Below are 27,284 nucleotides of genomic sequence, written 5' to 3'. Positions count from 1 at the left end.
GTATCGTCAATAGATACTAGAAATTCAAATAATGAAAAGACACATAAAATTTCAATAAACTGTGTAAGTATTATTGTATAAAAATTCCACAAAACGTCTCAAATAAAACATTTAAAGGTCAAGGTTTTCAACCGGTCGGTTTTCCTCAGGTAAGTTTGGTGTGGGGTGGAGCTTAATTGAAACGGCTGTGAAGCCCCGAGGGAACCAAGCTGGCTTGTGTATACCTACCTATATACACAGGATGTTACCTGTATATTATCTGTAAATGTTTTCCTAAGACATAGTTTAACTTTGCGTGTTGGTCAATCGAAATGTTGATCGTCTAATTTATGAAATAAAACATGCTAATTTTTTTTATGTAGACTGATTACTTTAGTTCAATTCTTTTTTTAAAATATGTTTGAATAAAGGAGACAATTTAAGTTTAATTTTTGCATTAATAAATTTAATGCAGTTCTGCAACAAGGAATACGCAGTCCTTGAATCATGTTAACTGAATTTTCGGAAATGAAGAAATTTGGGGATCAACGCTTTCCAAGCAGGGAGTATCTCGTATTTAGGGAATACCAAATTGGAACATCTCGTAAAAAGCGTTTATCACACATGCAACAGCGAAGAAACTTCCGAGAGTGCGTTGGTTTAACAATAATTATTTTATTTCCTAAGATGGTAAGGTGTAATGTGAATCCATTATTCATGAATATTTTCCCCCAAATTTTTTTTACTTTTACTAAATTTTATTGAATTTTTACATTTACACAACGTAAAAAAGGCCGTGTGTACGAACTGACTTTTTGCATTTGTTTCATGTTCAGCAAACTTTATGTACGAATTGACTTCTGTGGTTTGCATACGAATTGACTCCTTATATACGAATCAGTTTTTGTACGAATTAACATTAAGTCGGCGTAATTTAATGAATATTCATGAGGCGAGAAATATTATAACGGCAAATATCAGGAATTAAACTTTGCACCCATCAACAAAGTGTCATTGAAATAACTTGAGAACCATGTACATTTTATGTTCGAACATCGACACGACCCCACTTTCATTATTTTGTCTCTGCAAAAATCGCCGCTAGGGTCCCCGTGATTTTACACTGTTGTTTATTCATCGCCCAGACCAGCAGCAATAGCCTGTGGCTATAAATAGCCACCGTCTAAAGATAATTTAGAGTTGTACCTTGTGGCCCCATCCTTCCCCCTCAAGTTGTGTTCAAATCATGACTCCCGGGACTAGGACGCAGCTACAATGGGTGATCAAATTTTCACATAGGAATTAACATAAAGGAAGAATATTTAAAGATCTCCTCAAGAACAGCAAAGCCATGATTAGTTATATTTATATGGAAGTATTCTTAGGTAGTGTAGATTCAAGTTTTTTCAATCATAATTCAAAGAAGTAGAGATGGACCACATCAGGGGAACAAATTTCTACAAAGGAATATATAGGAAAAATCATTAAAAATCTTCTAGAGAATAGCAGAGCCATGACTTATTATATTAATATGAAGGCATCCTCAGGTAGTGTAGATTTGGCTTAATCAAATCATGATCCCCTACCCTGCCCCTAATTTTTGCTTTTCTCTAACCAAAGTGATCAGGTGATCAATGTGGCCCACAGGTCTCTTGTTTACATTGTGATGAGCAAATAAAAATATACTGCTTAGTATATAATACGATAAAGTTTATATTTATGCCATATTTGGTGAGAGGTACTTCACTCAAAATATATTTAATGTTAAAACCAATTCTTTTAGAAGTTGTTGTATAGATATGCATACACTAATTTCTTTATAAATCTTATATGTCATTACAAGTTACAAATGCATGTTGAATAGTTTCAATACCCACCTTACAAAAATAACATAAATCAGATGTTTTAATATTAATTTTTTCCTGAGATAGTAGCCTACAGGAATAATTCTTATTTCTATGAAGATGTCGAGTATTAAAGTCATACTGTACAGAAGAATCATATGTTGTCTAGAAACACACTTTAAATACTTCTTTTATTTATATATCATTCACTCCATGAGGAGACAATGCTACATATATTTTTTGTTTATCAAATTATAAATGATTTTTGTATATTTAACATTTAACAGAATATTTTCAAAATAAAGGAAGGGTTCATAAGAAAGACAACCTTTTTCATTGATAGTCTCTCAATACTTAGTATCGTGATTACCTCACTGTTAGAGTGTTTGCTCTAGAGTTGTGGAGAAAGGAGTTGATCCTTACGTTGATCCTTACAATGCGGGTTCGAATCCCACTGCAAGACGTGGAGACCGGTCTTCAGATGAGACTGTATAAACCAAGGTCCCGTGTTACAGTAGGTGCTAGCACGCAAGAGATCCCTCACTGCTCAAAGGCCGTAAGTGCCAAGTACAGGTATAAATTTGCAGCCCTCCACCACCAAAAGGTGGTGTCTCAATATGAGTGAAAAATTTTTAAAAGGGATGTTAAACAAACAAACCTCACTGTTATCTGCTGCCACTCTTTTGTGATAAAGTCAAGGAAGCTCTAAATCACACAACATTTTGGGAACAAAGCATTGTTAACACTAGTGATAATCCAATATTTTAAACAATCACTATCCCAAAAGTAAAATGTAAGGCTCACGGTTGCACTTTAAATAGTAAGTCATCTTATTTGGAATGTTCCATTTTCCCAAGTCAAGGGTTTCTGATCCACTCCACTTCACATAAAACCCTTGACCGTATAGACTAAGTTTGACAGGGATTACTGTTGCACCATCTAGTGAGATTACACATTTTGAACTCTACTGACATCTGCTATTGGCCAATCAAGGTAAGCGAATTAAACTGAGAATTCTAGACAATATTGGAAGTTGGTTATAAATTCAACTAAAAAGCTGAGACAAACCTTTAACTGGGCTATTTAATGATAAAGATGTAATCATTGGAACAAAAACTGGGGTGTTTTTCTGTTTACGATTTAGTTTCAAGTTAAATAAAACATCGTTTTCGATTAGTTCATGCAAACTTGCATGAGACCAATCAGAGAGCGCATTTCTAACCCCGTCAAATTTAGTTTATTCGGTCAAGTGATAATATCTGGAGCAGAGTGGATCAGAAACCCTTGACTTGGGAAGGTGGGAATGTTCAGGCTTTAATATAACACTTATCAGAAAGAAATGGTTGAATTCAATTAAACATACTGTTTAAATGTGGCAACCATAATTTTATTATTTCTTAATTATCTTCCCCTGAAAGAAGGTGTGGATATTTATTTGAACACAAATGCTATGATTGATTGAAACTGGCCCAGTGTTTGGTGAAAAGAAGTTGTGAAATTGTGAAAACTTCATAGCTAGACTACACTTACATGTATTAGACAGAGAAATAGACAAATAGCAGATAGTCTTCAATCAGAAAAGCTCATTTGAACCTTTGGCTCAGGTGAGGTAAAAAGGTTAAGAAAATAACCACTTACATTTGGCTGGGAGCTTATAACCTGTAAAAAAAAATCACAGAATAACCCATGACAAAATGAACTATTATGTTTAATAGTAATATTTAGCAGTTTTTTTTTTAACCAGTTCTTCAAAATTGATAAGTAGTGTTCAGCTTGAACTTGTCACAATGATCTTGGATCAAGTCATGACACATCCTAAGGTCATAAAATCTTTGTACTAAAGTATTACTTTCTAATGATTCTCCATTATAAAGTTATATCCCAGATAATATTATTTTATATTTCTGCCAGTGACCTTGAACTTGTCAGAATGACCTTAGACCAAGGTCATGACAAACTATCAGGTCATAAACAATCTTTGTACCAAGTATGAGCCTCCAATGATTCCCCACTTATAAGTTAAAGCCTAGACAAGAATTTTATACTTTTTCTACCAGTGACCTTGAACTTACAGGGATGAACTTGGTTCAAGATCATGAGAAACCCTTATTTCATAATCAATCTTTGTTCCAAATATGAGCTTCAAATGATTCTTCATAACAGTTATAGTTCTGACAAGAATTTTCTACTTTTTCTGCCAGTGACCTTGAATGTGCTGGAATGACCTTGGTTGAGGTCATGACACACCCTCAGACCACGAACAATCATTGAACCAAGTATGAACTTCTGAAGATTCTCCATTATGATGTTATAACTTGGACAAATTGCACAAAACAGGAGGATGGTCAGACAGGTGGACAAGGTGATCCCTATATACCCCTCCAGACTTTGTTTGGTGGGTATAATAAGAAATGTTTGGGAAAAATATACCGGGTATGCAGTATACCAAGTCTGATGTCTGTAAAGCAAAAGGTTCTCAAGATATTGAGTGGTCAGTATCTTCCTCTGTCTAATTTGACCCTTGACCTTATGACATCAAAATCAAAGGGTCATTTACTCCTTATGGGGAACCAATTTACCAAGTTTGATGTCTGTCAAGTAAATTGGTTCTGAAGATATTGAATCCTATACTAGTCTAGTTTGACCTTTGACCTTTTGACCTGAAGATACTGAATCCTACTAGTCTAGTGACGTCTATGATGTCTTCTTTAAGCCATAGGTGGTTACAAATTAAAATTTTATTGCAAATGATTAAAGGCTTTTTGAGAGATAGTTAAGAAATAACAGTGTTACACACAGACAGAATGACGGACCAAGTTATATCCCCCACTTTTACTGAAAGTGGGGGTTCTCACTTTTACTGAAAGTGGGGGCTATTAATTTGGGTCTGTCCATCAACAAATGAAAAACAAAGGAAGATGAAAGACAAAAACAGATACCAAAGGGTCACTTGAGTGACTAAGGTGACCTAAAAAAAATATGTATGATTTTACCAGCTGTAATTTTGGCATCCCCTGTATCACAACCATTTAGTGTTGCACACTCAGCAACCAATTTCTTACCAGCAGCAGAATGAATGGCACCATCAACTATAATTTCAGTAAATAAAAATTCTTAAAAAATTGCAAAAAGAAGTTAAACATATACAATAGAGCTCAAGAGTAATTGCCACCACACAGTGGAAAACACATTACATGTATATAAAATACTCTGTGTTCCATTGTGTACAGTGTTCCATGGCATACACAGTGTTCCATAGTGTGCGTATATCTCAAATTCCTAAAGGTCCATGATGGCACATGGTGCAGATCCTTGGTGGAACACCATGAGAATCTAACTCTGACTGATTTACACAATGCAGATCATGCCAATCAATTGTGTGATTAATTCATTGATTTATAAGTTCAATTGAACCTTGAAAAGGGAGTGGTAAATAGTGGTAAATAGTTTAACTCATCAATCTTTCATTATATTTCTGCTTTGTGAATAAATCAAAAAATGATTATATCTAAAAAACAAATAAATTTCATTGAAATAGGTAGCAATATCCAATTATGTTGATTATAAAATAATTTTGCATTTATAATCTCTGTCTATATTAACACTGAATTGGTCTAGTTCTGAAATAAGAAATATACATACTTTATACCGTATAAACAGAAATTATAGCTAGGATTCAATTTTTGCATTTTTAGCGAGGACAAATCGCTAAATTTGAGTCTCACTAAAAATTCCACTCATACAGTATGTATCTTAATTTTCTTTTGATATCTCCTTAGATACTATATGCTGTAATTATTTAGCAGATTCAGCTATCAATACAGTGTCATCAGAATATGACAGTAGCTTTGCACAGACACCAGTTGTGTGTTGACATGGAACACAAAAACTGACGAGCAAATTCAAAGAATAGTGGTCCCCCGCTTTTGGTGTCTTAGTGGATGGGATGCATTATTTATGGCATATTGTAACTGTCTCATCTGTGTGTCCTGTCCTGTCTTGTCTGTGCATTATACAAAAAAGACATAAATTATTGAATTAATAAAAGTTATGGCAAATATTATAGCTTCTCAAAACTACATCAAACTTCAAGATCAAGGTCATGAGGTCAAATATCTTAATACAATTCGAAAGGTCTTGTCACAAGAAATGTACATGTAAAAAAAAAATCAAAAACCAGAGTATACAATTGGAAAGGTCTTGAAACAGGTAATACAAATGTCAAATGTAAATGCCATATCTTCTCTCAATCAAAAGTTATCAGCAATGTTAAAAGTTTTGAAAATTAGGTCGAACTTCAAGGTCATAGGTTAAAAATCAAAGAACATTTGGAAATGCTTGTCAAAGGTAATGCATGTGTCAAATATGAATGCCCTATCCTCACTCTTTCAAAAGTTAGCAACACTGATGAAATGTTTGAAAATTAGGTCAAACTTGGAGGTCAAGGTCAGGGGGTAAAATATCAAAGCACATTTGGAAATATTTTGACACAGGTAATGCACTTGTCAAATATGAACACCCTATTATATGTCATTCAAAAGTAATCACCAATGCAGCTATGTTAAGGCTGCATGAAGGGGGCGGGGCCTAATTTATACGGGAAAAGTTTACTGTGACATCACACAAATATAGCAATTCCTCACAATAACAGAAAATGAAATAATTTGCGAATCTAAACTGCATAAGAGTAATGTACTACATCAAAACTTACCACTGCATTCATTTTTGTCGCAAGTTAAATCCCACACAGCAAGATATAAACAAGTCACTGATCGCAATGCACTTGTCGACATGATGTCATCATGTAAAGTTTGACGCATTTTATGTGCAGTGAGAGGCGGATCAAGTAATTTTTTCACAGTGAAAAATGCATTTTATTATTAAACAGAATATTACTTGCAAATCTTAGGTAGACCATTAATACAAATCTGAAATGTTTGTTTAGTGTCATTATTTAAAAAATATCGAGAGAATGTATTGAATTAATTCTACCGTGTTTTTGTCTACAGGGTGTGCATGTTTCACGCCGAGGTGCCTCATTAAATCGCCTTTTCGCAAGGGCATACACTTAATAGATCGGGACCATTTTTTTTAATACACTTAACGGACATATTCCTTAACTTGAAAAGTGCTGCTGCTTTCCTGAAATCGATAGCATAATTTAATAAATACATAAAATACTTGGTAAAGGTCACACATATTTCGACATTAGCCAGATAACTTGAAATTAAAACTAATAAAATGCGAATTCTATTTAAAGCAGCAGCACTTTCCATTAACTACAAGTTATGTAGAAACAATCTATTACTTTAATTTTTGATTTTTACTAGGTTATGCCCTTGCGATATTGAAATTTGTTTGTGATCTAAATACAGTACACTTACATGCATTTATCACGTGACTGTCAAATAACGTGACCAAACCAAATTCAGTACAGAGCGGGGTATACAATGTTATTTCAAAGAATGTTAAAGTCATAAGATAATATAGTACCTTTACAAAAATAAATTCAGTTTAAAAAGGTATGTATTTATGCACGTTTATATTCTGCTGATTTCTTCGAAGTACGCCTTAACAGTGCAGCGAAAGTAAAAATTTTTGAAAATTAGGTCAAACATGAAGGTCAAGAACAAGGGGTCAAAAATTATAGCATGCTCTGAAACACTTTGTCACAGGTAATGCACATGTCAAAAGTGAAAGCCCTATCTATTCTCAATCAAAAGTTATAAGCAAAGAAAAGATTTTTGAAAAGTAGGTAAAACTTCAAGGTCAAAGTCATGGGGTCAAAAACTATAGTATAATTGTAAATGTCTTGTCACAGGTAATGTATAATTGTAATATGAAAATCCTATCTTTTCTCATTCAAATTTTATGACCAATTTAAAGTAAAGTTAAAATTTTTTAGAAGTAGATCAAACTTCAAGATCAAGGTGTCAAAATCATAATTTATTTGGAAAGATCTTGTCACAGGTAATGCACATGTCAAATATGAAAGCCCTATCTCTTCTCAATTAAAAGTTATAAGCAAAGATAAAATTTTTGAAAAGTAAGTCAAACTTTGAAAAGGTCTTGTCACAGGTTATATACATGTATAATATGAAAGCTCTATCTTTTCTCATTCAAAAGTTGTGACCAATTTAATGTAATGTTAAAACTTCAAGGTCAAAGTCACTGGGTCAAAAATCATAGTATATTTGGAAAGCTCTCATCACAAGTAATAAACAAGTGAAATATGAAAGCCCTATCTCTTCTAATTCAATAGTTATGACCAAGGTTAAAGTTTTTGTGGCAGACAGACTGACAGAAGAATGAGATTTAATGTCCCCTCGCTTTTGCAAAAGTGGGGGACAATAAATGTCAGTCGGAATCTTCCAGATACTGGTACATTCTGCAATACCATTCAGAATGAGTTATTTATGAACTTCAGGCTTAGGGTTCAGTAGAAACCGAACTTCAAAGATGCTGATCTTTTTAAAGTTCCATGCAAAATCAAAGGTCCACTGTGACTGGTTGAAACAAGTAATTACTCATGAGCTGTACTGTAGCTGTCTATCCTTTAAATTTTTAAAATACAATTCTTTTCATGTATTCACATTTTTAATGAGGTATTCTAATGCATGAAACTTGCCTCCACCACCTCCTAAGAGAGAGCCATTGGCAGCATTAGCAATAGCATCAATTTCTAGGGTAGTAATGTCTCCTTTCCAAATAGAAACTCTCTGATTTATGTCCTCATTAATACTATACCTCACAGGTAATTTCTTCTTTAAAACTGCAAAATCAAAATTCATGTAATAAAATCATCAAAACTGTAACTCAACTAATTCTTGCTGAACAATTTAATTCTGCCAGTACACCATTTTATACGTCAACAAAAAACAAGAGACCAGTGGGCCTTAATAATCACCGGAGTATCATGAGTTTCTCAGGCTATGATGAGCAATTTGGAAATGCTCTAGACTTACATGATAAAACTTATATTGTATAGTGAGAACTGTATAATCATCATCATATTCATCATCATGACATGTGCCTTGTCTTCTAGAAGTTCAGGAGTAAAGAAGACCTAGTGGCTATAAATTTCACAATTTTGAAAGAAGCACTCTTGCTCATCATAACCATGCACTCAATTTGTATTCTAGATACATCCAAGAGCAGGAAGAACATTTTCAAAGAATTAATGCATTTTCACTATATGGCCAATACAGCCCTAGCCTAACACCAGACCCCCAGACACTGGGGCCATGAATTTCACAAATTTGGAAGAGGAACTCTTGTTCATCAAATCTATGCACCTAGTTTATCTGCTAAATATGCAGTAGGAGGGAAGAAGATTTTCAAAGAATAAGAGCATTTTTGCATTATGTTCTAAAGAGCGCTAGCCCCACCCTAACATCAGAACCCCTGACCCTGGGGCCATGAATTTCATAATTCAGGGCTCAATGTTTATTACAATCATGCAACAGTTTAACTGTTTTATGTTCTGGAGTAAAGAATATGTTAAAAGATTGCATATATTTTGATAGGTTTTAGGCCTTTTAACCCCGACCCTCAGGACCTGCTGGGGGGAGGGGGGGGGCACAGGTAGTAGGGACCATGAAATTCACAATTTTTGTTTCCCTACACCCATAGATGCTATTTGCCAAACTTGCCAAATTTGGTTGAAATTGGTTCAGCTGAAAATGTTCAAATGATAATGCACAATGAACAACAATGGACAAAAACTGATAGCAATAGGTCACCTGAACCTATATGTTCAATGGAGCCCTGCCTTAACTTTAGATTTCCTGACCCAAGGGACATGAATTTCACAAATTTGGAAGAAGCACTCTTGCTCATCATAACCATGTACTTAGTTTGTATTTTAAGCATTTTTACTAAATAACTAGGGATATCAACGAATAGTCTACTATTCGACTATCAGTCGAATGGACCGACGATCAAATAATGAAACTACATTCAAATATTACTATAATTATTATTATTAAATAAATGCAATGTAAGTGATAACGAGAAGGAATTCTCATCTCAAAACTGAGATACCGTCTTTCCTCAGAAACAGTCGATAAGATAATTTTCCTCAACCAAAAACGATTGACTTTCCATGTACATATAGAAAGTACACTAATTGTAAGGGCTTCACTATTGTGAGAATTATTTGTCAGTTACTGTCTGTGTTGTTTTTGTAATAAATTACCCATCAAATTACTGGGCTTTCTTTGTAAAATTATTAATTGGGCTTGATCCTATAGTGTGTACCAATTATATTTTGTTACTTTAGGATTGCTTCAATCCAAGGAACACACCATAGCTGTGACATGTTTTGACACTTCGATAATTATTCATTTAAAACAATTCGCTTACATTTTACGTCGGACATTTTGATAGCCGGGGCAATGAATAATTGAATAAGCTGCAGTATATTACTGTATAACAATATCACGAGCACCTGATGTGTTGATAGTGTGAGATCCCCCCCCCCCCCTCATTTATTTCATAATAAGCATTAAAAAAAAAACGGCTGTCAATTTTTAGTAATGCTTACTAAAATAAAAATTGACTGTACAGATCGATTTATGAATTTGCTTGATCAGGAGATAATACTTTATGGAGAATTCGGTGTCTTAATTTATTTCGCATAACTATGCTATCCACACGTAATGTTGCATTATTTTGAAAAGGCTCCTGTGTAGTATCTGAGTCTAAAATTATCACATGTATGCCAGGTATCATGTCAACAATAGCATACATTGCAGCCACTGTATAAACAAGAGGCCCATGGGCCTTGAATCGCTCTTCTGATAAACTGTACAACCTATCACTTCTATTTGAAGCTTCGAAGTATCCTGTATATTTACATAAACCCTTGAAATTCCAATTCACACTCTGAGAACCCAAGATGATTCTATGCCAATTAGTACCTGAGAGTTGGTCATGGTGACCTACTTATCACTTGTCATTCTCTGAGGACCCATCAACTAAGTTTGATGATTCTAAGCCAATTAATACCTAAAATGTTTTTTAAAATTATAATCATAAAATTTTATAAGTAGGTCAAAGTGACCTACTTTTCAATTGTTTTACTCCAAGGACCCAAGATGCATCAACTGACAAAGTTTGATGATTCTAAGCCAATTAGTACCTGTAATATTTAATTAAAGCCATAAATTTTCAAAAGTAGGTCACAGTGACCTACTTTTCAGTCAACCTACTCCGAGGACCAAAGATGCATCAACTGACAAATTTTGACGATTCTAAGCCAAATAATTCCTGAAAATATTAAATACAGCCATAAAATTTCAAAAGTAGGTCACCGTGACCTACTTTTCAGTTGTTGTACTCCGAGGACCCATGACGCATAAACTGACAAAGTTTTATGATTCTAAGCCAAATAGTACCCGAAAATATTTTATTAAAGCCATAAATTTTCCGAAAGTAGGTCACGGGGACCTACTTTTTTAGTCGACCTACTCCGAAGACCCATGACACATCAACTGACAAAGTTTGATGATTCTAGCCAATAAGTACCCAAAATATTTAATTACAGCCATAAATTTTCAAAAGTAGGTCACAGTGACCTACTTTTCAGTCAACCTACTCCGAGGACCAAAGATGCATCAACTGACAAATTTTGACGATTCTAAGCCAAATAATTCCTGAAAATATTAAATACAGCCATAAAATTCCAAAAGTAGGTCACCGTGACCTACTTTTCAGTTGTTGTACTCCGAGGACCCAAGACGCATCAACTGACAAAGTTTAATGATTCTAAGCCAATTAGTACCCGAAATATTTTATTAAAGCCATAAATTTTCCAAAAGTAGGTCACGGTGACCTACTTTTTAGTCAACCTACTCCGAAGACCCATGACGCATCAACTGACAAAGTTTGATGATTCTAAGCCAATTAGTATCCGAAATATCTAATTAAAGCCATAAATTTTCAAAAGTAGGTCACGGTGACCTACTTTTTAGTCGACTTACTCCGAAGACCCAAGATGCATCAACTGACAAAGTTTGATGATTCTAAGCCAATTAGTACCTGAAATATTTAATTATAGTCATATAAATTGAAAAGTAGGTCACGGTGACCTACTTTTCAGTTGACCTTTTTTGAGGACCCAAGATGCATCAACTTACAAAGTTTTATGATCATAGGACTTAAAATGTCCAAATTATGCCTCTAAAACACTTTGAAATCGAATGCCTGCAAAGTTCAAAAAGTAGGTCACTGTGACCTACTTTTTAATAAATATGTTTTATGGCCCCAAGATGCATCATCTTACAAGATTTAATGATTCTAAGCCTCCCCGTATTCAAATTAATGACCTTAAGTGTTTTAAAAAAGATTAGCCATAAAATTCAAAAAGTAGGTCAAGGTGACCTACTTTTTAGTTGACGTACTTTGAGGACCCAAGATGCATCAACTGACAAAGTTTGATGATCATAGGCCTTAAATTGTTCAAAATATGCCTCTAAATCATTTTGAAAAAGAATGGCCACAAAATTTAAAAAGTAGGTCACCGTGACCTACTTTTGAGTCAACATGATATGAGGTCCTTAGATGCACCAACTGACAAGATTTGATGATCCTAGTCCTTATAGTAAGCAAAATATCAACATTTTAATAAAATGTAATTTTTGGTCAACTTTGAAGTGACCTTGAGACCACGCCCTTTGCCCCAGGGTAAATCCCCGTGCAAATTTTAATCTGCAACATATCCTCATCCTTTTGTGTAAGTTTGGTGATAATCTGCCCAGTGGTTCTTGAGAAGAAGATTTTTTAGCAACCAGTACTTTTTTTTCTATTTTCCTAATTATCTCCCCTTGTTAAAGGGTCACAACCCCAGTTTTAGTATAAAAGGGAGCCCTTGGGCCAAGGATACCCTGTGACAAATTTGACATTAATTGGCCAAGGGGTTCTTGAGTTATGGCCCATATTCTAAAAAGTTTACGCACACCGCACAAATGGCCATAGCATTAGCTCTTTGAGCCTTTGGCTCAGAAGAGCTAATAAACAGACCATATTACCCATGGGAAGAAACAAATTGAGATATACTAATCCATGTAAATTTTAGCCCTAAAAGACCTAAATAAATATTAAATGAAATATACTAATATGACTGTCATATATCTTTAAATTAAATTTCATTTTATCAACCTGATTTTCGCAGCCTGTCTTTGTGATCATTGTAGAAATTTGGCCATGTTGGAATGTCACTTAGCTGTTTGTATTTCTTTCCACATTTGTAAAGTTTTCTTTTTTCTTCTCTTGTCATCTTTAAAAACTTTTCTGAAATGCAACAAAATATAATTAAAGTCATGATTCACACTTGTCTTGCTGTTTAAAGAAAATTAAAAAAAAAAAAAAAAAATCCCCTCTCTATTCACATGAAAAAATTTGACCAAATATTGTATTACGTAATTTCATGACGCATGCTGGTCCATTCAAATTGCTTTTTCTGGACATTTTCAAAAACATATTTTCCTTGATTTTTCATATATCATTCTAATAACACATATTAGTGACATCTGTATACAGAAAATGATGTAAGTAGTTTCGCAGTTACTTCACATTTAAATTTCATTCAGTTTTGACTTGTTTTATAAAAAATATAACATTCATCATGTTCATATCCAAAAACTTTTTGACAAAAGTTCCAATATTTTAACCCTTGGCGACATTGCCACAGTATACCAGACTGACCGGATGTGCCTCGCTGTGGTCCGGATACATATCAGAGAGACTTCACCAGAGTACACCCGATAGACCGGACGCAATTCATAGCGCTCCGGATTTCTTTCTTCACAACTGTTTATAAACTTCAAATTAAAGATGTACATTGTAACACTGTAAATATTTAGTGTTTGGTACTTTATTAGTAGTGCTAGTTGTTTTTGTTTTTCTGTTTCCTTTGTTTTTATGACTTCTTAACTTAATTTTTTCTTTGTCCTGAGGAAGGGACAGGTCGTCCCGAAATTTGACAATTTTTATTGTTCGTGTTGTTGGTCATTTTTAGTGCTTTATATAAATTTCTATCCGTGACCTTGTATCTAAATAGTAGATCCGACACTTAGGATATACAGTGTTGTTGGTTTTTAGTGCTTTATATATATAAAAGCTTCTGTCTCGTATCTCGCATATCTTTTAGGTCAATCTGGAAAGAAATTAGAGCACAAATTTGTCCGCTGCTGAAAAAATCTTACCCTTAAGCCTACCTGATACATGAAAAAAGTCAGTTATATGTTTTCGGTGCATCGAGGTCATAAAATTGTAAAAACTACAAAAACATTATCCTGAGACATCAGTATCACTGATACGCTCATGTAATATCAACCAATACATTTAATGTTACTAAATAAACATGCTTAACTCACATGCCAATACATAATGGCGTTTATAGCCATGGTTTAAATTACTTGTCTACCACAAAATAATTCAACAGCAATCGAAATCTTTCACTGCTTGCACAAGAAATAAGAACTTTAATTTCAAAATTATTTTTCAACTAGTTCAGCTCATTTCTTCCGTTTGAGATTAGTAATCGATTTACTTTGACCTTCTTTACTGCAAACTTCTCTCTTTGTTTACACACATAGGCAGTGTTCTCTGTGTTGAATGATTCATCACTAACGCGGGAAAACTGCTGTTCATTAGCACAACAGCACAAGAATTAGTTTATTTATATACCACCAGCACGTCAATCTTGTAAAAATAACCTGGTTTGTACAATGTTCAATTCTGTGAATTTTCTTTAAAAATCTGTTTTCAAAATACTGCTTATTATAGAAAACATTTATTGATTCATAAATCAAAACTTTGTTTGCACTATATGTCACTTTTGTTGACCGCATGTCCCTATCACTATTTTCTCTCACGAATTGACACAAATTCCAATAAAATAAATCATAAATATCTAAGTTAATTTATACAAACTTCAAAGCACTTCAGGGAACATTTTCTTGTTCTTTACATCATGAAAATTGTAAATAAACCAATGTTATACAAGAACCTGTAAGCAAAATTCTCAAATGAAAATGTGATTAGTTTCGATACATTGGGGAATCCCTTACATGTCACATAACATGAGTTGATACCATCAACTCATAAAAAGCAGGATTGCAAATAACCACTCACCCACTCACAAATGCGAGTAATTTTGCCTGTCGGCAACCATCTCTTGAGGATGTTATCACCAAAATGGTAAGAATTTTATCAGACCTTTTCCAGAACCTTATCGTGGTTTGGTTCCACTGCTAAATGTAATTTTGTTTTTACTGTTTTCTACCTATAAAACATTTTCAAGACCCAGAACCATGTCAATAAATGTATTAAAATTATTAAAAGTATTAAAAGTATTAAAATTCCTTTAACATGAAATATAGAGATAACAAACAGTATTCAAGCTCAAAAGTCCATTCAAACAATACAAATCAGAAGCAGGGCAAACACGGACCTCTAAACATCAGAGGTGGGATTAGGTGCCATGGAGGAGTAAGCATCCCCTGCCAACTGGTCACATCCGCCTTGTGCTCCTTGTCATGATTGGGGAAAATGGAAAAATCTGTTGACAATTCAGGGTGTAAATTATGGCCTAACAATTAATACGAAAAACGTCAGTTAGCATAGAAGATTGTATTTGCTGACAAGGTCATTGTAATGACCATAGAACTTGCGAAATGATGACTTTAAACAAGACTGTTGATATTCTTGTTTTATCAACTTGTTTGTTAATAGCTTGCATCATTTTAGAAATTGCTTGTACATAGAGTATGCTCTTGCACATCGAATCAACTGAGAGACAAAACCCATACGCAGGTGATAAGGGTATATTCCTTTCATGTTTCAATGGTAGTGGGTTTTTGTCTATAGGAAAAATTGAAAAGACTGTGGACAGCAGAGTATATTTCTCTGAGATCATGATAAAAAAGATTGAGAATTTTTTACTAAGAGAACAGAGAATTATGGGCCCCAAAATATCAATGTGGGCTGGTAAAACTTGTGAAGATGGAGGCCAACATGGCCCCTAAGGTTTTAAATTCATTTGCAACCATGAAGTAAGTTTCAACTGTGTCTAGTAAGGACAAAAGTTCATACAACAAGCACTTGTTTCTGTAAAAAAATTTTGACCCATATATAGTACAATAGTGTGATAGTTTTTGTATTTTGTCTTATTTTTAGCTATAGGTATTTTCCCTATATTGTATGTTTTTATTACTTAGAGTTATCACCCTTTGAAGAGAACTGTCCAGGTTATGCGCCTTCTGGCTTCGGACCCATCGGGGTTTCACTGTTGACAAATAGTATTGTCAGATATACCTCTCACAGTTCAAGTTAGATGTATTTTAGGGGGCAGGGGCTAAAATTACCGTAATTACTGAAAATCACACCCTCCTTCAATTATTTCTATAATTGTTTGTTAAATTACTTGCATTATTTGTACTTATATATAATTATTAAAAACACTGGAAATATCTCATCCCTCCTGAACTCGAGTCATTTGCAAACACTTTCAGAGAAATTTCCTCTTTGCACAAGTTACTTAGTACCTATCTTTTCATGGGGTGAGTCGAATTTTCCTGTTGGCGAGCAGAGTTTTCCGGGTTGATGTTATTTTCGGAGATAAAAGATAATAAAGACATCTAAGCATGATCATGCCATATATGTTTGTGTAGATAAATTATCGTAGAAGACAATAATGGTTATGAAGTTTGCCAGAGTATTTTCTCTTTAAGTGTAAATGACTGCGATTCTTGAGGGGGGGGGGGGGTACTTCATGTAATTCCAAGTTAGATGCCTTGTCTTAATATTATCATTGGACTTTTGCGAGAAGCGCTGACTTTTACAGTCGATGGCTTACTTTTATGCTAGGGCAATCTACGGGAGCTCTTTTGCGATATAAATATTTAGCTGAACAATAAATTAAAAGGTAATAATGGGCAGTTTCGAAGCACATATTACGTTTCTAGGAAGGGAACTGCAACCATCCTATCCTCAACCACCTCCCTTTCCACCTTGATCAACTCCTGTCAAGTTTTCCTTTCGAAATGTTTTCTTTTCTTCCTTATTTAATTTCTTCAGCAAATGAGATTGAAGGGAGATACTACTCCTCACGAATAACATATTTTAAGTTATGTTATTCTGCCTCCCATCATCTCTTGTGTTGATTGTATACTGGTAGATCGTGTAAGCACGCCTAACACCTTACCTATAACCACTAATAATGTTTTCTTATCTATTATCAATTCCGTAGCTCCGTACATAACACAGGTTTAAATGTCAAAGTAAGCCGTCGATTGTAAAAGTCAGCGCTTCTCGCAAAAGTCCATTATACTATTGATTTAAAAATTTATTAAGAAACAGGTAGCGTCCTTCCGAACAAAATTTTAATTCTAAAGGATTTATTTTTACCTTTGTCAGATAACACAGCATCATTATGAGCATTTCTGGTTAATCTCTTAGATGGGGAAGATTCTGTAGTTGTTAGAAGAGGGTCAGTTATGCCATCTTTCTTAGTATGCTTAGTTTCATTTTCTGTTGTCTTGAGCTTAGTGGACATACTGAAAAAGCTGCGGAACGGGATAGTGGTAGTAATCTCCTCTATGACTATTTTAAACCTTTCTGACGAACTGCCTTTAAAAATTCCTCTTGCCAATGTTGGTAACTCTGCATGCATCATAATATCCTGGTGAACGACATGATCATAGTCAAACCCACCGACCTTACCTTTTCCGAATTATTGTGCTTCGGTTTTGTTTTTTTTTTCAGAAGGTACCAACCATGATTAGAACTTGTTTGATATGAATAGATATCTTTATTTGAATGTAAGTAAAGAACTCAATATTTTTATTATTATTATTATCAATGTCAAGTAAACACACCGTCTTCGTTTTCTTTTTAAGGAAGCCTAATCAGCAGGCGGTAAATCTAGTAAGTCGATTCCCGATTTCCGACTCTCTCGGATTAATGTTTTTTTTTTTTATTGAAATTCTCCGCATCGCTTCACAGTTTCGGTTCATACTTTTCCGGCACACTTATAACTATATTGAACTTAAATAACATAAAACATAAAATCTTCAAAAATGTTTCGAATGTTGGCATTTTAATTTTGGACTAAATTGAACAATGAAATATGTATCCGTTTTTAGGTTTCTGCATTTAATAAATGATTTTATCATGTGTTTATAACTTCTACTATAAATTTTACCACTTTTGGATGTAGCATTGTTAAAATATTTATGTGTGTGGGAATTAAAGAACAAAGTACGTTATTGGCTATATATGGCCTAGAAATTTTACGATTTTTCAACCACGGTTTTTGGTACAAGTCCTTTTTGTTTCGTTTACAGTAAGATCAAAGCTAATGTCAACTTGTATAAAAATGACGTAATGTGCAATAGTGACGTCATAAAACCACGCCAAACACAAGCTGCTCAGCGAAATCCGTTTATTTTTCATAGAAAATCAGTAAACTTTGATTAAATTAAATATTTTCCCATGCATTAACCACTTTTATATTTTGTGTATAAAATTGTTGGCTAAATATCTTTGTCCAGTGTTAAATTCCTGTCGGTTAATGAGTGGGAACAGTATTAATTTTTTTTATAAATAGTAAGTCTGGAAATGAAAATGCAACTTTAGCGTTCATGAATTTACACAGTACACTGTAAAAAATGTGTTTACAATTCAAACACTTTTCTAAACACTTTCTTGTCACCTCCTTTTTTATATGTTTAATTTCTAAACATGTAAAATTCCTAAACATGTCTTAGAAAGTGTTTAGAATTTAAACACTTGTGTGCTTAGAAATTAAACATATCTAAACACATAAACACAAGTGTTTAAATTCTAAACACATAACAAAAGATGTGTTTAAAATCTAAACACATCACAAGTTTAATTTGTACCTGCAGAAAAACAAAACACTCTCGTAAATTTAGGCTCAAAAAGTATATGTTATTTAAATGCGCATAATTGTCAAAATTTTCAAAATATGTAACCAATATTAATTATTTTCCATAAAGCCACTGAACGGTTGGGATATGTATTTAATTATACAATGCAATGGACACTGTGCGATGTACATGTACTTAATTTACACAAATAATGTAGGAGATAGAACTGAATAGATTTGATTAGTCTCAACAATTCAATCAGAATGACACATAATTTATAGCGTACACATAGATAACAAACTTATAATCTTCAAAATTATTAAGAAAGTAATATTAAGCTGACAATTTAATATCAAAACTTCATTGAATATTTTTAAAAGGCTTTATTAAAGAATTGTTAAACTAAAAATACAAAATGTATATTTATATATATATTTATTATAATCATTATAATTTGAATCGGCTGCAGAGTTTTCCTCGTGCCAATCAAAAAATATCAAATTTTATGAACTTTCAGCAAGTCCCAAAGCACCACATATTATAATCTATATCCCATCAATAACTGCCAGAAAGTAACCCATTTCGAATGACGAGGATAATTGTAAACACTGTCGAATTAACACAGTAGTCTTCAACAAATGAAGGTTTCAAAGTGTTGATTATGGAACAACAACATTGCACTTGAAGATGACACCAGGTACTCTGATACGTGTATTTTGAGTTCGATCTGGACTACAGTGCCTGTATGAAAGAATGCCAGATTTTAGAAAAAGTACACTATCACTGATATTTTACATTACTTAGAAAAACAAAATTGTTCAAGTTTTTGTGAAACTACACTGATATAAATATAGTTGTTTTTAATGACATTTAATATTATTTTCTCTCCTGCAAGTCTATGAACGAATTCAAGATATCTCAAGTCAACTTTATTTACGTTGCTCATCGTGGTTAATTAATGCAAAGAAGAAGAAAACAAACCTTTATTGTATTGCAGTAACAAGATGCCCTTTCACGTATTTCACTATTTCGTCATGGTTATCCCTTGAATTAGGCTGTCATATCTCTCATTGATACATCACCTTAGCTTGTTGTGTTTTCTTTGTTTAGATAGCCGCTCAAATTAACGTTCAAATATATGTGTGTCATTTCCGGGAAGATAACTCTGCACTTTACAGTAAAATGTGTTTAATTTCTAAACGCGTTTAGATATAAAACATGTTAAGACATAAGTGTTTAGTTGTTAAACACAATACTATACACGTTTAGATCTAAACATGTAATAGAAGTGTTTATTTCCTAAACACAATTTTTACAGTGTATTTACGTAGGAAACGAATAATATTATAAACAGCTGTTTTAAAATGTGAACACAAACAAATTCATACAGTATAGAATCCAAATCTGTTCATAAGATAAAAATATAAAGATGATATTTGTAGCATATTTTATTATTTTTCTATAGTTTATAAAATCCATTAAAATTAAGAATGATTATTCCATTGTCAGGAATTTCATTGTTTGCATGGTTTAGAATGCGCTACGTACAGCGTTATCATTCCTCAAAATGTGTGCATTTGATTGTGATCTGATAAATAATAAAAAAAAAATCTTTTAAGTAATCTTTTATGTTATTTTGCATTTATTCAAAAGTACATAGACTTTATATTACAAGTATATAGCTATCACCAGTTACTATGTGATTGTAGTCCTAATGGTTGTTGAAAAAAAGGCATGATGTGCATGTCTCGAGTCATTCCGCGTTTCCGAATTTACCTTACCACTGTACTTTGCACGAAACCCAACAATCATTAGCAACTATTACAATCAAAAATTAAAAGATATATAATCTTATAAATGCCGGCTTAATCAATAAATTCACGATGTTATTCATGAACTTGCTATCCTTACCGAAGAATTATCCGTATAAGAAACTTATAATATGACAAATTCTCATCCATGGCCGTAGGAACCGGGGGGGGGCACAGGGGGGGGGCCGTGCCCCCCCCCCCCCCAATAAATTTGCCGATATATAGATTACTATAGTAAACATAGATGATGTGTGCTTGTGCCCCCTCAAAAAAAAGTCTGCTGACCTTTTTTTTTTTTTTTTTTTTTTTTTTGCTTGTTAAGGAATTTTGGTAGTTGATAGTTGATGTTTTTTTTTTTTTTTTGCTTGTTAAGGAATTTTGGTAGTTGATAGTTGATTTTTTTTTTTTTTTTTGTTTTTTTTGTTTTTTTTTTTTTTTGCTTGTCAGGAAATTTTTTTTGGTAGTGCCCCCTCAACGTCAACTGAAAAATGTATGGCTGTGCCCCCCAAGCTGAAATTGCTTCCTACAGGCCTGTCATCGATGTCGTAGGTTTGTTTGATGTATGAAACAGGCCATATTATAGAACGGCAATTTCATAAGCTTCAGAAAGCTTTTTTTGTTATCGTTTTTAATTACATTGCAAAAATAAAGAAAAAAAGACCATATTTATGTAGCCCGATATGTGTACAATATGAGTACTGTGCACACAAGTTCATTATGTGTCAGATATTCTGTAACATTAGTTTTGTTTAAATGCCTGGCTTGTAAAAATACACCGTCAAACACTTCAATAATACACGTTTATCTTTGATCCGCTTCATCATAATGCTCGAATCTAGAAGGGGCTTGGAGTAAACCTCCCCCCCCCCCCCCCGTTAAATTTTCAGCGTTATAAAATTTCGTTGTAAAGTAGCGAAAAAATTAACCTAAGAAAACATCCCCTCCCCTTAGGAAACACGGACCCATTGTAACAAGGTAATAGGAGTCATGTATCTGAAGAAAACTGAATTAGGAAAGTGCCTTGACATAACCACGTATCTTCTTTATAGTCCATAAAATGAATTGAGGCAATATTCGAGGAATGAATGAGTAGTTTACAATAAAGAGACTCGACGACGGACGTCTGAAACGATTTATTAGAAAAGAAAAAAAAGCCTCTCTATGCAAACTATTTTATGAAGAAAAAAGATTGATGGTTGATAATCTAATAAAATTAGAGCTTGAAGTGGAGTGTGCCTGAAATGGAGTTACGTACCTTGAGGAAAGAGAATAAGGGGGTGGGGGTGGGGGTGGGGTGCTCTATATACGGAACAAGTGCCTGTGGAAAATATTCTAATTACCAGAATTAAATTCTTTGATTCATCATAATGATTAAAGATATGTGAAATATTTTAATTTTTTAAGATATGATTTACATGTGTAATATGAAAATATACGCACAAAGTTTGTACACTTACAAGTACCTAATAATAATGATCATAATCCCTCATATTTCTAAGTGTATTTTTTCGTATTTTTCTTTCAAATGGAATAGCACAGTGACAGTCTCAGTTTGACAACGATTTCTGGCCGATTCTTTCGACCATTCTCTATTTTTTAGCTTCACTTCTTCACATACTTAGAAAAACTGCTTCTGTCTTTTTAATATACTGGCGAGGACCGGAAAACATTTCACCGTCGCAAGCCATGGGTTTTGTGTCCATTTTATTTTCGAGGTGAAAAAGAATAGAAATGAAACCCATGTCATGATACGATGTAGACATTTATTAATGAAGTGTTTCTAAAGGAGTGAATTCAAGTTCGGAACTTTAGAGCATAGTCCAGTGCGCCGGCTGTGCCAACACAGCCGCCATTTTTAAGCAAGTCAGATTTCAAGCCAGTGTGTTTAAAACTTTGGAGGGGGGGGGGGTTAGGATCGATCGTAATGCAACACAAAAAGGAGGGCCTGGGGGAACGGCTTTGGGATAAAAAATTCCATACTAAATCAACAGCAGAAAACTAGTCTCGAAAAAAGGGGCAGTACCACGGGCCTGCTAACATTATAGAATAGGTGTTTATTCCTATTGCGTGTTCCATTACCTGAAAGTTTTATTTCATGCAAATAATTGACGTGTGTGTAATATGGACTTTCGAGTAGTGTGTGCATAGTATTTATTTATCCCCCCCCCCCAAAAAAAAAGAATAAATTAAAAAAAAAGTAAGTATATTGAAAAAATGAAAAATAAATTATAAAAAATCAAAGAATATGAAAATAACTCTATTAGTGTCGCTAAATTAAATACTGGTTTGAGTTGAGTACCAAGTCCGATTGTATCTTTTAAATATTTATCGAAATATTTATAAATTGGAAACTGTGGACCATCTCGACGATGCTGCACGTATTGTGGATGAATCGTAGTCCAACGGAGGAATGAATGTTGACTGTTTCTGGAATTCTGTTATTTGTATTATCTGTGTTAAAATTGTCTTTATGATATGCATTAATTAATTTCAAATATTATAGCTACCATCATTTATAATTATCCTCCGCTTTCCCTAGCCTCGAATTTTGTGTTTCATGTGTAATCAGTAAAATTGAGAACAAACATGTAAACATATACGTAACAAACAATATAAGTTAAATACTAATTACGAATAGAGTCTTTTTTCTGACATGAAGTAATCACATCACATTGAGTAAATAATACAATGTAAGTAAAATTAAAACTTTATAGTTGAAATTAAAAAAAAAAGATTAATATAATTAATTATGGGAAATCATGTACAGCATGTACATAGGTATATAGGTAACGGTGTATTTAATGAAATATTGAGACGGAAAGAGAGAGAGAGAGAGAGAGAGAGAGAGAAAGAGAGAGCGTAATAAAAAAAAGTAACTCGAGCTCCCGGAATATTTTTTGATAATGAGTAGTTGTTTTATGTCCCATGCAGGCAGTTTGATGATTTGATATGCATTACACATACATGTAAAATCCTGTCATCCCCACCCCATCTCGACCATGGCCCAAATGACAAAATGAAAACTTAATTGCAAATGAAATTCTTAAAATATCTTTGAATGGATTGATTTCTATTTTACAGACAATCGTAACATCATTTTTATACATATAGGACCTTTGTATGACGCAAGAGAGACGTGTACGTCATTGACGTCTAGCAAAACGAACGTCGGAACATTACTATCGCTTAAACACCACTTTTTAGCATTATTTGCGATGTGTTACACGTAATCAGATATAAGCAAGCAATATATTGTTAGAAAGATAAAGTTCTCAACTTTTGCCTCTGGTAAACATCAATGTATTTCAAGGTTCGGCGAAAATCGACCAATAACGTACCTTAGCATATATGCCCTAGAATTTGAAAGAGATTCTTTTTGGTGAAATGAAGTTTATTTATAGAAAAAAATCGCAAATTGGTATCGGAAATCAAAACTTGTTAATATTTATTATAGTATATGTATCCTTGTTGATATATTTATGAATGCGTGAATGCATTTGTGCCTGGCAAGTATGACGCGATTATGTTTAGCGGCATGAGATTGTCGGAGTCCTAATTTTACCGCCAGCCTTAAATAGAACATCGCGGGAAATCATAAAGGGGTGGCAGAATCATTCTGAGAATGGCACTATTGCAAGACGAAGCTATAAAGGATGAGTTTGATATATTTGGTATTGAATTGACACATGAAATTATAGACAAACGTAAGTTTCATTCTATTCCTTGTGTATATCATAGGGGCTTGGTTTCAGGATTGTGTTTTTCTATGTCTGTCTATTGTATATATAGGCATGGTAAAGGATTGAAATCACAATTATTTTTACACAGGGTGATTAGTACATAGCTGCAGATCTGTAGATAGCTGGTCTGAAAAAAAATTGGGATAGACGACCAGAGAGCTATGGTGCCACCCATTGAAAAAAGTGTATATTTATTGCGCACAAAGAAGTGTGCTGTTTCTCGATTTATTTCTTAGTACATTAAGTTACCATCTCAAAATATACAAACCCTGTATTCCTTACATATTTTTTCATAGATAGGACGTTCTATCGTTAAAATGATATTGCCCTACGGACCCGGTTTAACGATAGAATTCGTTCTGTGTATTGGCAATGTTGCAAAATAAACAAGGGCGATAACTTGAACTTAAAATTAAATCATAATTTAAAATTAATCATAACAAACCTTTTTGAAATTGTATATGCCTTTTAACCTAAAAAAAAATAATCCATATAAATATGAAAATTCAACTCATTTTCGGAAATTTCTCAACGTTTTTTCCTTGCTTCACATTTACATACCATATTGACATTTGGAACTCTCTGGATTGTTCATAGAAAATGCACAGAGTTCGAGTTATCGCCGATGTTTATTTTGCTACATTGCCAATAAACGGAACATATTCTATTGTTAAAGATGACAGTATTCTATTGTTAAACGGGGTCCGTAGGACAACATCATTTTAACGATAAAACGTTCTATCCATCCTGGGCCTGAAATTGAGACCATTGGAAATTTTGCCTTTTTATACTGTCATCTTGAATGGCAAGATGGGTCCAACGCACCTGGTACATGACTTGCATATACAGTTTTGTTGTGGAAGTATTAAAAGAATATGTAAGGATCACACGGTTAGTAATATTTTTATATACATACTGAGAAAAAAATTGAGAAACAGCGCTCTTTTTTGTGCTCAATAAATACAAACTTTTTTCAATGGGTGGCACTGTAATAGCTCTCCGGGTCAAATTTTTTTCAGACCAACGAGCTATAAATCTGCAGCTAATTAGTACACCTTTTACAAATCATTTGCAACTTTTTGAACTGTATAACTCTTCAGGTAAAAAAGTAACAGCATTGTAATGTGACTACCCCCTGTCAAATTTTATACCAATGTCCATGAAGTATGGGACTCTTTATTTTTAGTTATTTATTCAATTTGGCAAAAACCACATGTGGCGCAAGTCATACATACAGTAAACAAATATATAGTCACACAGATTTTCTTATATTAAATGCATCACGTATGAAGTTACAAATATTTCTTGTTGATTTAACATCTGCTGGATTAAGAATTTCATAAGATATACATGTATTGTTAAAAAGTGTACAAAATTCACTTCTTAGTTGTTCATAAAGTGGACATACAAATAAAAAATGATGTTCATCTTCAACAACAGTTTGACAATTAATACAATATCTTTCATCTCTTGGTATAATTGGGTTACAATATCTGCCAACCTCTATCTGTAATTTGTGGGCACTTATTCTTAATCGAGTCAAAAAAGAGTGAAGATTTTTGGAAATGGAAAAATTTAAATATGGTTGAATTTCAAGCTTGTTTAGATTTCCTTGACTTATTAACTGGCCGTAGAATGATAATTTGCCATTACCTTTTTCTTTGATATGTCTCATATCCCTAAAAACTATATTCTCAAAATACTTTTTCAAATTATTTTCAAAATCATTTATTGATAATGTATTAGCATTTGAACCAATAACTTCATCAAGTATAGTTTGTATACAGTTTTTCCAACATGTTTTTCCATTTCCTGCAAGTTTTCATCCTCTAAATATGCATGTTGCAAAAGCAAGTTTGAGTTCTCTTGATCTGAAACAATTATCTGTAATCTGTAATAATATCTAAATAATAATTTATACTTTCTGAAAATAATGGGAAGTGCACCAAACTCTACTCTAACTGCTAAATTAGAAGCTTTATTGTGGACACCTAAAATGTCTTTCAAGATGAAATTTTGAATTTTTTCAAATGGAGTTTTATCAAAGTCTTATATCATTTTTTTAAAATCACTTATCCAGATTTCCGAAGCATAAGTCAAAATTGGCATAATGCATGATTCATAGATCTTAAACTGAGCCTTTCCTGAGAGACTAAGATTGCTTGGTAATTTTGATTTGATTGTAAAATATGCTTTATGTAAAATATCTTTAAACCTCAGGAAAAAATGTAAAATTTGACAAGTTTTCAAGCACCATTGGAAGTGGTAGGATACGCATCAGAGACTGATGCACTTCCATTATTTTCATAGTGCTCAATAAGTCCATTTTTACATTCCCAAAACAATGTTTGGAAACATATTGTTTTTTCTCTGTTTCTTCTTCTTAAATCTTTTTTTCTTAATCTTTGTATTTTTTTTTGTCTGCATGCACAGATTGCAGAGTTATTAAAAGTATATACTGAAGCAAATAAATGATTACTTTGGACCCCCTTGACAAAAATGTGGACCCCACCACCAATACCACAGAATAAGCTTTTTTTCATATTTGCAAATGGATTTTTTTTTTCCTGCTTGTCAAGAAATTTCTGGTTGGAAATTTTTTGATGGTGGCACGTTTTTGTCACGCCTATGTCTTCTTCAACGATGTCCTGTGCAATATTGAGATCAGCTTTACCATTCGAAATTTTTACAGTTAATCAATAATATGAAGAACTTGCAGTTCAACATAAATTTTAAAATATTGAATGATAGAATTTTTTGCAAATTTAGTGTTTTGTTGTTTAAGTTGTCTTAAAATGTAGGTAATTTTCCCTATCCAGATGCAGTGTGACAGAAGAAATTTGCTTTTTTGAATTTTAAACCCTATTCATACTCTGAAAAATTTTAAAAGAAACATGTCCACTTACATATTTTTTTTATCTATGCTTAAAAAATCCCATTATGGATAGAGTAATTGACCCAAAAACATGGAGAATTAAACTCCACTTACATACTGTAGGGCATAGTATTTGTCAA

General features: G+C 33.3%; 2 protein-coding genes across 2 annotated transcripts in view; one reads left to right on the top strand and one right to left on the bottom strand.

Annotated features, from left to right (window-relative positions):
- LOC133173300 (ADP-ribose glycohydrolase MACROD2-like) overlaps nucleotides 1-17,502 on the bottom strand; it is a 47,038-nt gene extending 29,536 nt beyond the window's left edge. Inside the window, exons 1-5 of the mRNA XM_061308295.1 lie at nucleotides 17,235-17,502; nucleotides 12,984-13,115; nucleotides 8,452-8,595; nucleotides 4,817-4,912; nucleotides 3,462-3,482 (exon numbers count right to left, since the gene is read on the bottom strand). Of these exons, the coding sequence (XP_061164279.1) occupies nucleotides 3,462-3,482; nucleotides 4,817-4,912; nucleotides 8,452-8,595; nucleotides 12,984-13,115; nucleotides 17,235-17,502 (661 nt within the window). The remainder of the gene's footprint in view (nucleotides 1-3,461; nucleotides 3,483-4,816; nucleotides 4,913-8,451; nucleotides 8,596-12,983; nucleotides 13,116-17,234) is intronic.
- A 6,618-nt stretch (nucleotides 17,503-24,120) lies between these two features.
- LOC133173282 (DNA polymerase alpha subunit B-like) overlaps nucleotides 24,121-27,284 on the top strand; it is an 86,382-nt gene continuing 83,218 nt past the window's right edge. Inside the window, exon 1 of the mRNA XM_061308272.1 lies at nucleotides 24,121-24,233. Within this exon, the coding sequence (XP_061164256.1) occupies nucleotides 24,152-24,233 (82 nt within the window). The 5' untranslated portion in view covers nucleotides 24,121-24,151. The remainder of the gene's footprint in view (nucleotides 24,234-27,284) is intronic.

This window comes from Saccostrea echinata, unplaced genomic scaffold (assembly GCF_033153115.1).
Source record: "Saccostrea echinata isolate AGI-Se365-2 ecotype Australia unplaced genomic scaffold, CSIRO_AGI_Sech_v1 ptg000002l, whole genome shotgun sequence".
NCBI classification, from domain to species: Eukaryota; Metazoa; Mollusca; class Bivalvia; order Ostreida; family Ostreidae; genus Saccostrea; species Saccostrea echinata.
The sequence above is the reverse complement of the archived record's forward strand: the minus strand, read 5'-3'. Positions and strand labels throughout refer to the sequence as shown.